A 12,456-nucleotide genomic window follows, 5' to 3' on the forward strand; every position below is an offset into this window, starting at 1 on the left:
TAGAGGAGGTAGGTAGCCTAGTGGTTAGAGTGTAGAGGAGAGTGTAGAGGAGGCAGGTAGCCTAGTGGTTAGAGTGTAGAGGAGGTAGGTAGCCTAGTGGTTAGAGTGTGGAGGAGGCAGGTAGCCTAGTGGTTAGAGTGTGGAGGAGGCAGGTAGCCTAGTGGTTAGAGTGTAGAGGAGGTAGGGTAGCCTAGTGGTTAGAGTGTAGAGGAGGTAGGTAACCTAGTGGTTAGAGTGTAGGGGCGGCAGGGTAGCCTAGTGGTTAGAGTGTAGAGGTGGCAGGTAGTCTAGTGGTTAGAGTGTAGAGGAGGCAGGTATCCTAGTGGTTAGAGTGTAGAGGCAGGTAGCCTAGTAGTTAGAGTGTAGAGGAGGCAGGTAGCCTAGTGGTTAGAGTGTAGAGGAGGCAGGGTAGCCTAGTGGTTAGAGTGTAGAGGTGATAGGTAGACTAGTGGTTAGAGTGTAGAGGAGGCAGATAGCCTAGTGGTTAGAGTGTAGAAGTGATAGGTAGCCTAGTGGTTAGAGTGTAGAGGAGGCAGGTAGCCTAGTGGTTAAATTGTAGAGGAGGCAGGTAGCCTAGTGGTTAGAGTGTAGAGGTGATAGGTAGCCTAGTGGTTAGAGTGTAGAGGAGGCAGGTAGCCTAGTGGTTAGAGTGTAGAGGAGGCAGGTAGCCTAGTGGTTAGAGTGTAGAGGAGGCAGGTAGCCTAGTGGTTAGAGTGTAGAGGAGGCAGGTAGCCTAGTGGTTAGAGTGTAGAGGTGGCAGGTAGCCTAGTGGTTAGAGTGTAGAGGTGATAGGTAGCCTAGTGGTTAGAGTGTAGAGGTGATAGGTAGCCTAGTGATTAGAATGTTGAGGTGGTAGGTAGCCTAGTGGTTAGAGTGTTGAGGTGGTAGGTCGCTTAGTGGTTAGAGTGTTGAGGTGATAGGTAGCCTAGTGGTTAGTATGTTGATAGGTAGCCTAGTGGTTAGAGTATCCCTCGTGGTTAGAGTGTAGAGGCGGTAGGTAGCCTAGTGGTTAGTGTAGAGGCGGCAGGTAGCCTAGTAGTTAGATCGTAGAGGCGGCAGGTAGCCTAGTGGTTAGAGCGTAGAGACAGACGGCAGGTAGTCTAGTGGTTAGAGCGTAGAGACGGCAGGTAGCCTAGTGGTTAGAGCGTGAGACAGCAGGTTTGCCTAGTGGTTAGAGTGTAGAGACAGCAGGTAGCCTAGTGGTTAGAGTGTAGAGGTGGTAGGTAGTCTAGTGGTTAGAGTGTAGAGGTGGCAGGTAGCCTAGTGGTTAGAGTGTAGAGATGGTAGGTAGCCTAGTGTTTAAAGTGTAGAGGCGGCAGGTATTCTAGTGGTTAGAGCGTAGAGACAGACGGCAGGTAGTCTAGTGGTTAGAGCGTGAGACAGCAGGTAGCCTAGTGGTTAGAGTGTAGAGGTGGCAGGTAGCCTAGTGGTTAGAGTGTAGAGGAGGTAGGTAGCCTAGTGGTTAGAGTGTGGAGGAGGCAGGTAGCCTAGTGGTTAGAGTGTGGAGGAGGCAGGTAGCCTAGTGGTTAGAGTGTAGAGGAGGTAGGGTAGCCTAGTGGTTAGAGTGTAGAGGAGGTAGGTAACCTAGTGGTTAGAGTGTAGGGGCGGCAGGGTAGCCTAGTGGTTAGAGTGTAGAGGTGGCAGGTAGTCTAGTGGTTAGAGTGTAGAGGAGGCAGGTATCCTAGTGGTTAGAGTGTAGAGGCAGGTAGCCTAGTAGTTAGAGTGTAGAGGAGGCAGGTAGCCTAGTGGTTAGAGTGTAGAGGAGGCAGGGTAGCCTAGTGGTTAGAGTGTAGAGGTGATAGGTAGACTAGTGGTTAGAGTGTAGAGGAGGCAGATAGCCTAGTGGTTAGAGTGTAGAAGTGATAGGTAGCCTAGTGGTTAGAGTGTAGAGGAGGCAGGTAGCCTAGTGGTTAAATTGTAGAGGAGGCAGGTAGCCTAGTGGTTAGAGTGTAGAGGTGATAGGTAGCCTAGTGGTTAGAGTGTAGAGGAGGCAGGTAGCCTAGTGGTTAGAGTGTAGAGGAGGCAGGTAGCCTAGTGGTTAGAGTGTAGAGGAGGCAGGTAGCCTAGTGGTTAGAGTGTAGAGGAGGCAGGTAGCCTAGTGGTTAGAGTGTAGAGGTGGCAGGTAGCCTAGTGGTTAGAGTGTAGAGGTGATAGGTAGCCTAGTGGTTAGAGTGTAGAGGTGATAGGTAGCCTAGTGATTAGAATGTTGAGGTGGTAGGTAGCCTAGTGGTTAGAGTGTTGAGGTGGTAGGTCGCTTAGTGGTTAGAGTGTTGAGGTGATAGGTAGCCTAGTGGTTAGTATGTTGATAGGTAGCCTAGTGGTTAGAGTATAGAGGCAGGTAGCCTCGTGGTTAGAGTGTAGAGGCGGTAGGTAGCCTAGTGGTTAGTGTAGAGGCGGCAGGTAGCCTAGTAGTTAGATCGTAGAGGCGGCAGGTAGCCTAGTGGTTAGAGCGTAGAGACAGACGGCAGGTAGTCTAGTGGTTAGAGCGTAGAGACGGCAGGTAGCCTAGTGGTTAGAGCGTGAGACAGCAGGTTTGCCTAGTGGTTAGAGTGTAGAGACAGCAGGTAGCCTAGTGGTTAGAGTGTAGAGGTGGTAGGTAGTCTAGTGGTTAGAGTGTAGAGGTGGCAGGTAGCCTAGTGGTTAGAGTGTAGAGATGGTAGGTAGCCTAGTGTTTAAAGTGTAGAGGCGGCAGGTATTCTAGTGGTTAGAGCGTAGAGACAGACGGCAGGTAGTCTAGTGGTTAGAGCGTGAGACAGCAGGTTTGCCTAGTGGTTAGAGTGTAGAGGCAGGTAGCCTAGTGGTTATAGTGTAGAGGCGGTAGGTAGCCTAGTGGTTCGAGCATTAGACTTGTAACCAAAAGGTTGCAAGATTGAATACCCTGAGCTGACAAGGTAACAGTTCTGCTCCTGAACAAGGCAGTTAAACCCACTTTCCCGGTAGGCCGTCATTGAAAATAAGAATTTGTTCTTAACTGACTTGCATTGTTAAAAAAAGTTATAAAATATTAGGTACAATACTACCAGGCCTATATCCTGACTCTACTACCAGGTCGATATCCTGACTCTACTACCAGGTCTATATCCTGACTACTACCAGGTCTATATCCTGACTCTACTACCAGGTCTGTATCCTGACTACTACCAGGTCTATATCCTGACTCTACTACCAGGTCTATATCCTGACTACTACCAGGTCTATATCCTGACTCTACTACCAGGTCTATATCCTGACTCTATAGGTCTATATCCTGACTACTACCAGGTCTATATCCTGACTCTACTACCAGGTCTATATCCTGACTCTACTACCAGGTCTATATCCTGACTATTACCAGGTCTATATCCTGACTCTACTACCAGGTCTATATCCTGACTCTACTACCAGGTCTATATCCTGACTACTACCAGGTCTATATCCTGACTATTACCAGGTCTATATCCTGACTCTACTACCAGGTCTATATCCTGACTACTACCAGGTCTATATCCTGACTACTACCAGGTCTATATCCTGACTCTACTACCAGGTCTATATCCTGACTATAAGTTTATATACTGACTCTATAGGTCTATGTCCTGACTCTACGACTGACAGAGGCAGAGAGTGTCCTGACTCTACGACTGACAGAGGCAGAGAGTGTCATGACTCTACGACTGACAGAGGCAGAGAGAGTAGAGCGAGAGAGGTGAAATGTGTGTGCATGGCGTGTCTCGGCTCTACCTTTCACTGCAGGGAATGCTCCCCAGGGCTATGAGCAAAGGAGCCTCTCGGCATGCCGCGCTGTGTGTGTGTGTGATGCTCTGGTGCTGTGTGTGTGTGTGTGATGCTCTGGTGCTGTGTGTGTGTGTGTGTGTGATGCTCTGGTGCTGTGTGTGTGTGTGTGATGCTCTGGTGCTGTGTGTGTGTGTGATGCTCTGGTGCTGTGAGTGTGTGTGATGCTCTGGTGCTGTGTGTGTGTGTGTGATGCTCTGGTGCTGTGTGTGTGTGATGCTCTGGTGCTGTGTGTGTGTGTGTGTGATGCTCTGGTGCTGTGTGTGTGTGTGATGCTCTGGTGCTGTGTGTGTGTGTGTGTGATGCTCTGGTGCTGTGTGTGTGTGTGTGTGTGTGTGTGTGTGTGTGTGTGTGTGTGTGTGTGTGTGTGTGTGTGTGTGTGTGTGTGTGTGTGTGTGTGTGTGTGTGTGTGTGTGTGTGTGTGTGTGTGTGTGTGTGTGTGTGTGTGTGTGTGTGTGTGTGTGTGTGTGTGTGTGATGCTCTGGTGCTGTGTGTGTGTGTGTGATGCTCTGGTGCTGTGTGTGTGTTTTTGTGTGATGCTGTGAGACATCAATGTGCTTCTCTCCTCTCACACAGAGGGAGACAATTAAAACAGAATGCTTAATAAGTGTATATATAGCTGTTCTATTTGGAACCCAGGCAGACATTCTAAGGTTCTAAAAGTCTCCCTCCCTTCCCCTCTCTCACTCTCTCCATCCCTCACCCTCTCTTTCTCTCGCTCTCTCCCTTCCCCCTCCTCTCTCCATCCCTCACCCTCTCTTTCTCCCTCCCCCTCTCTCCCCCTCCCTCTCTCTCTGTCTTCCTCACCCTCTCTCTCCTTCTACCTCTCTCTCCCTTCCCTCTCCTCTCTCTATCCCTCACCCTCTCTTTCTCTCTCTCTCGCTCTCTCCTTTCCTCCCCTTCTCTCTCTCCCCACTCCCCCTCTCTCTGTCTTCCTCCCACTCTCTCTCTCTCCCTCCCCTCTCTCTCTCCCCACTCCCCCTCTCTTTCTTCCTCCCCCTCTCTCTCCCTCCCTTCCCCTTTCTCTCCCCCAGTCTCTCTCTAACTGGTTTTTATCTGTTGTTATCAGCATCAGTTATCACCAACAGAGGGTTGGTAGCGACAGTGTCCGATTGGATTTTATTAGGATCTCGTTTGAACTAATGTTCCAAGAGTTCCTTAAACATTCAAATACATTTGAGAATACAATCACATGTTCATATATAACACAGTGTTACTGATATAGTAGTGACCAGATAAATACTATGACAGTCTGGCCTGATAAATACTATGACAGTCTGACCAGATAAATACTATGACAGTCTGGCCTGATAAATAATATGACAGTCTGACCAGATAAATACTATGACAGTCTGGCCTGATAAATAATATGACAGTCTGGCCTGATAAATACTATGACAGTCTGACCAGATAAATACTATGACAGTCTGGCCTGATAAATAATATGACAGTCTGGCCTGATAAATAATATGACAGTCTGGCCTGATAAATAATATGACAGTCTGGCCTGATAAATAATATGACAGTCTGGCCTGATACATACTATGACAGTCTGGCCTGATAAATAATATGACAGTCTGGCCTGATAAATAATATGACAGTCTGGCCTGATACATACTATGACAGTCTGGCCTGATAAATAATATGACAGTCTGGCCTGATAAATAATATGACAGTCTGGCCTGATACATACTATGACAGTCTGGCCTGATAAATAATATGACAGTCTGGCCTGATAAATACTATGACAATCTGACCAGATAAATACTATGACAATCTGACCAGATAAATACTATGACAATCTGACCAGATAAATACTATGACAATCTGACCAGATAAATACTATGACAATCTGACCAGATAAATACTATGACAGTATATCTCCACCTTAAAACAACCCATGACTGCAACAAGAACAACCATATCTCCACCTTAAATCAACAGAAGAACCATATCTCCTTAAAACAATCCTTGCTGCTTTATTCTGTGCATTCTGCAGCCTCCTAGCTTCACTAGATGATGCATTTCCCCCAGACCACAGAACAGTAGTTCACTTGACTCTCAATTAATGCTTGTGTTATTTGCTTAAGAATCTTTCCCGGTAAATATTTAAGCTATCCGTCTGATCATGCATGCAGGCTACCCTGCCGCCTCTACACTCTAACCACTAGGCTACCCTGCCGCCTCTACACTCTAACCACTAGGCTACCCTGCCACCTCTACACTCTAACCACTAGGCTACCCTGCCGCCTCTACACTCTAACCACTAGGCTACCCTGCCGCCTCTACACTCTAACCACTAGGCTACCCTGCCGCCTCTACACTCTAACCACTAGGCGACCTGCCTCCTCTACACTCTAACCACTAGGCGACCTGCCTCCTCTACACTCTAACCACTAGGCGACCTGCCTCCTCTACACTCTAACCACTCGGCTACCCTGCCGCCTCTACACTCTAACCACTAGGCTACCCTGCCGCCTCTACACTCTAACCACTAGGTTACCTGCCTCCTCTACACTCTCCTCTACACTCTACCCACTAGGCTACCTGCCTCCTCTACACTCTAACCACTAGGCGACCTGCCTCCTCTACACTCTAACCACTCGGCTACCCTGCCGCCTCTACACTCTAACCACTAGGCTACCCTGCCGCCTCTACACTCTAACCACTAGGTTACCTGCCTCCTCTACACTCTCCTCTACACTCTACCCACTAGGCTACCTGCCTCCTCTACACTCTAACCACTAGGCTACCCTGCCGCCTCTACACTCTACCCACTAGGCTACCTGCCTCCTCTACACTCTAACCACTACGCTACCCTGCCGCCTCTACACTCTAACCACTAGGCTACCCTGCCGCCTCTACACTCTAACCACTAGGCGACCTGCCTCCTCTACACTCTAACCACTAGGCGACCTGCCTCCTCTACACTCTAACCACTAGGCGACCTGCCTCCTCTACACTCTAACCACTCGGCTACCCTGCCGCCTCTACACTCTAACCACTAGGCTACCCTGCCGCCTCTACACTCTAACCACTAGGTTACCTGCCTCCTCTACACTCTAACCACTAGGCGACCCTGCCGCCTCTACACTCTACCCACTAGGCTACCTGCCTCCTCTACACTCTAACCACTACGCTACCCTGCCGCCTCTACACTCTAACCACTAGGCTACCCTGCCCCCTCTACACTCTAACCACTAGGCTACCCTGCCCCCTCTACACTCTAACCACTAGGTTACCTGCCTCCTCTACACTCTCCTCTACACTCTAACCACTAGGCTACCCTGCCGCCTCTACACTACCCACTAGGCTACCTGCCTCCTCTACACTCTAACCACTAGGCTACCCTGCCGCCTCTACACTCTAACCACTAGGCTACCCTGCCCCCTCTACACTCTAACCACTAGGCTACCCTGCCCCATCTACACTCTAACCACTAGGCTACCTGCCTCCTCTACACTCTACCCACTAGGCTACCTGCCTCCTCTACACTCTAACCACTAGGTTACCTGCCTCCTCTACACTCTCCTCTACACTCTACCCACTAGGCTACCTGCCACCCCCACACTCTAACCACTAGGCTACCTGCCTCCTCTACACTCTAACCACTAGGCGACCTGCCTCCTCTACACTCTAACCACTAGGCTACCTGCCACCCCCACACTCTAACCACTAGGCTACCTGCCTCCTCTACACTCTAACCACTAGGCTACCTACCTCCTCTACATCCTAACCACTAGGCTACCTACCTCCTCTACACTCTAACCACTAGGCTACCTTCCTCCCCGTCATTCAGTCTCTCATAATAACACTGTTAGTTAATCACTACAGTCTGATGTCTCTCATAATAACACTGTTAGTTAATCACTACAGTCTGATGGTTCCCATAATAACACTGCCAAATAGACAGAGAAGGAAAGGAGACTAAGAGGGAGAGAGGAAAATATGAAGATAGAGGCAGACCAGGAAGTTAATTATTCAAAGAATTTAATACAAACGTTTAATTATTAAACCCAGAGGAAAACAAGAACGACTCATTACCAATTAAATTGGTGTCATTAAGCAGTAACACATTATTAATAAAACTACTATTGCTATTATTACTATTATTATAATAATAATTCTTATTATGTTATTGGTACTCCAAATAGTAGTGTTATGTTAGTAGGTGTGATGGTAATAGTAGTAGTTTAATGATGGGGTGATGGTGGTTGGTAGTAGTAGTAGTAGTAGTAATAGTAGTAGTAATGTTGATGGTGGTTGTAGTACTGATGTAGGTGTGAAGTTGACAGTTAGTTATAGTTATAGTAGGTAGAGATATTACAGTATTACAGATATATCTCTACTACAATTACCACTAGTAGTATTACTACTAATATCTCTACTACCATTACCACTAGTAGTATTACTACCTCTAATATCTCTACCATTACCACTAGTAGTATTACTACCTCTAATATCTCTACCATTACCACTAGTAGTATTACTACCTCTAATATCTCTACTACCATTACCACTAGTAGTATTACTACCTCTAATATCTCTACTACCATTACCACTAGTAGTATTACTACCTCTAATATCTCTACCATTACCACTAGTAGTATTACTACCTCTAATATCTCTACCATTACCACTAGTAGTATTACTACCTCTAATATCTCTACTACCATTACCACTAGTAGTATTACTACCTCTAATATCTCTACCACCATTACCACTAGTAGTATGACTACCTCTAATATCTCTACTACCATTACCACTAGTAGTATTACTACCTCTAATATCTCTACCACCATTACCACTAGTAGTATTACTACCTCTAATATCTCTACCACCATTACCACTAGTAGTATGACTACCTCTAATATCTCTACTACCATTACCACTAGTAGTATGACTACCTCTAATATCTCTACCATTACCACTAGTAGTATTACTACCATTACCACTAGTAGTATTACTACCTCTAATATCTCTACTACCATTACCACTAGTAGTATTACTACCTCTAATATCTCTACCACCATTACCACTAGTAGTATGACTACCTCTAATATCTCTACTACCATTACCACTAGTAGTATCTATACCTCTAATATCTCTACCATTACCACTAGTAGTATTTATACCACTAATATCTCTACCATTACCACTAGTAGTATTACTACCTCTAATATCTCTACCATTACCACTAGTAGTATGACTACCTCTAATATCTCTACTACCATTACCACTAGTAGTATTTATACCTCTAATATCTCTACCATTACCACTAGTAGTATTTATACCTCTAATATCTCTTCCATTACCACTAGTAGTATTTATACCTCTAATATCTCTACCATTACCACTAGTAGTATTTATACCTCTAATATCTCTACCATTACCACTAGTAGTATTACTACCTCTAATATCTCTACCATTACCACTAGTAGTATTACTACCTCTAATATCTCTACTACCATTACCACTAGTAGTATTTATACCACTAATATCTCTACCATTACCACTAGTAGTATTACTACCTCTAATATCTCTACTACCATTACCACTAGTAGTATTTATACCTCTAATATCTCTACTACCATTACCACTAGTAGTATTACTACCTCTAATATCTGTACTACCATTACCACTAGTAGTATTACTACCTCTAATATCTCTACTACCATTACCACTAGTAGTATTTATACCTCTAATATCTCTACCATTACCACTAGTAGTATTACTACCTCTAATATCTCTACCATTACCACTAGTAGTATTTATACCTCTAATATCTCTACCATTACCACTAGTAGTATTACTACCTCTAATATCTCTACCATTACCACTAGTAGTATTACTACCTCTAATATCTCTACCACCATTACCACTAGTAGTATTACTACCTCTAATATCTACCATTACCACTAGTAGTATTACTACCTCTAATATCTCTACTACATTACCACTAGTAGTATTTATACCTCTAATATCTCTACTACCATTACCACTAGTAGTATTACTACCTCTAATATCCCTACTACCATTACCACTAGTAGTATGTCTACCTCTAATATCTCTACCATTACCACTAGTAGTATTACTACCTCTAATATCTCTACCATTACCACTAGTAGTATTTATACCTCTAATATCTCTACTACCATTACCACTAGTAGTATTTATACCTCTAATATCTCTACTACCATTACCACTAGTAGTATTTATACCTCTAATATCTCTACCACCATTACCACTAGTAGTATTACTACCTCTAATATCTCTACTACCATTACCACTAGTAGTATTACTACCTCTAGTATCTCTACCACCATTACCACTAGTAGTATTACTACCTCTAATATCTCTACCACCATTACCACTAGTAGTATTACTACCTCTAATATCTCTACTACCATTACCACTAGTAGTATTTATACCTCTAATATCTCTACTACCATTACCACTAGTAGTATTACTACCTCTAATATCTCTACTACCATTACCACTAGTAGTATTACTACCTCTAATATCTCTACCACCATTACCACTAGTAGTATTACTACCTCTAATATCTCTACTACCATTACCACTAGTAGTATTTATACCTCTAATATCTCTACCATTACCACTAGTAGTATTACTACCTCTAATATCTCTACCATTACCACTAGTAGTATTACTACCTCTAATATCTGTACTACCATTACCACTAGTAGTATTACTACCTCTAATATCTCTACCATTACCACTAGTAGTATTACTACCTCTAATATCTCTACCATTACCACTAGTAGTATTTATACCTCTAATATCTCTACCACCATTACCACTAGTAGTATTTATACCTCTAATATCTCTACCACCATAACCACTAGTAGTATTACTACCTCTAATATCTCTACCACCATTACCACTAGTAGTATTTATACCTCTAATATCTCTACCATTACCACTAGTAGTATTACTACCTCTAATATCTCTACTACCATTACCACTAGTAGTATTACTACCTCTAATATCTCTACCACCATTACCACTAGTAGTATTTATACCTCTAATATCTCTACTACCATTACCACTAGTAGTATTTATACCTCTAATATCTCTACCACCATTATCACTAGTAGTATTTATACCTCTAATATCTCTACCACCATTACCACTAGTAGTATTACTACCTCTAATATCTCTACCATTACCACTAGTAGTATTACTACCATTACCACTAGTAGTATTACTACCTCTAGTATCTCTACCATTACCACTAGTAGTATTACTACCTCTAATATCTCTACTACCATTACCACTACTAGTATTACTACTCTAATATCTCTACTACCATTACCACTAGTAGTATTACTACCTCTAATATCTCTACTACCATTACCACTAGTAGTATTACTACCTCTAATATCTCTACCATTACCACTAGTAGTATTACTACCTCTAATATATCTACCATTACCACTAGTAGTATTACTACCTCTAATATCTCTACTACCATTACCACTAGTAGTATTACTACCTCTAATATCTCTACCATTACCACTAGTAGTATTACTACCTCTAATATCTCTACCATTACCACTAGTATTATGTCCTGCGCCCCGACTCCTTGAAGTAGAAATCTTAATCAAATCAAGGTTAGTGATCCCTGTTCTAACGTCCAGTTATTTGTGGTCATAGGAAACATTATGTTCAAAAAAGTTCAGATCAGCGCAAATAATCACAGAAACCCTCAGGATTGGTCAGGAGAGTAAAAGGTCAGTGCAGCACCATTCAGCGAGAGAGAGAGTGTGTTAATGGAAGGAGGGACATAAAGCAGGACGTTTGATGTTTGAAAACAGAACAGGTTTAATCAGGTGGTCTTTCCCTCATTTCCTCTATTAAAACACCAAACTAAACGACCAATCAAGATTCTTTCTCACTGCCTTTTCTTTCTCCCAACAGGCTTAACAGGAGATGACCTAGATAAGAGGAAAGAAGTCTATGGGGAAAACCTTATACCTCCGGTTAAGCCAAAGACCTTCCTCCAGTTAGTATGGGAGGCCCTGCAGGACGTGACTCTGATCATCTTGGAGGTGGCTGCCCTGATCTCTCTGGGACTGTCCTTCTATCAGCCTCCGGGAGGGGACAGCGGAGAGTGTGAGTACTGAGACGCGCACATACGTGGAGACATACGTACGCACACAGGCATGTAAAACCCTCCTATTGTGTTAAATCTAAAGGTCATATTTGGTGAATTTCAACTAAGGACTTAACCTGGTGTTTTGCCTACCATGAAGGCCCAGACTTTAGTGTTTCAAATCAAATCAAGTTTTATTGGTCACATGGTTAGCAGATGTTATTGGTCACATGGTTAGCAGATGTTAATGGTCACATGGTTAGCAGATGTTAATGGTCACATGGTTAGCAGATGTTAATGGTCACATGGTTAGCAGATGTTAATGGTCACATGGTTAGCAGATGTCAATGGTGACATGGTTAGCAGATGTTAATGGTCACATGGTTAGCAGATGTTAATGGTCACATGGTTAGCAGATGTTAATGGTCACATGGTTAGCAGATGTTAATGGTCACATGGTTAGCAGATGTTATTGGTCACATGGTTAGCAGATGTTAATGGTCACATGGTTAGCAGATGTTAATGGTCACATGGTTAGCAGATGTTAATGGTCACATGGTTAGCAG

The 12,456-nt window shown here is 43.9% G+C and overlaps 1 protein-coding gene across 9 annotated transcripts in view; it reads left to right on the forward strand.

Annotated features, from left to right (window-relative positions):
* LOC124004067 (plasma membrane calcium-transporting ATPase 2-like) overlaps nucleotides 1-12,456 on the forward strand; it is a 210,138-nt gene that overhangs the window by 64,812 nt on the left and 132,870 nt on the right. For all 9 annotated transcript variants that reach the window (XM_046312835.1, XM_046312844.1, XM_046312837.1 and 6 more), the window contains one exon: nucleotides 11,716-11,910. In XM_046312835.1, coding sequence (XP_046168791.1) covers nucleotides 11,716-11,910 — 195 coding nt within the window. The remainder of the gene's footprint in view (nucleotides 1-11,715; nucleotides 11,911-12,456) is intronic.

The sequence above is a fragment of the Oncorhynchus gorbuscha genome, linkage group LG18 (genome assembly GCF_021184085.1).
Source record: "Oncorhynchus gorbuscha isolate QuinsamMale2020 ecotype Even-year linkage group LG18, OgorEven_v1.0, whole genome shotgun sequence".
In the NCBI taxonomy this organism is placed as follows: Eukaryota; Metazoa; Chordata; class Actinopteri; order Salmoniformes; family Salmonidae; genus Oncorhynchus; species Oncorhynchus gorbuscha.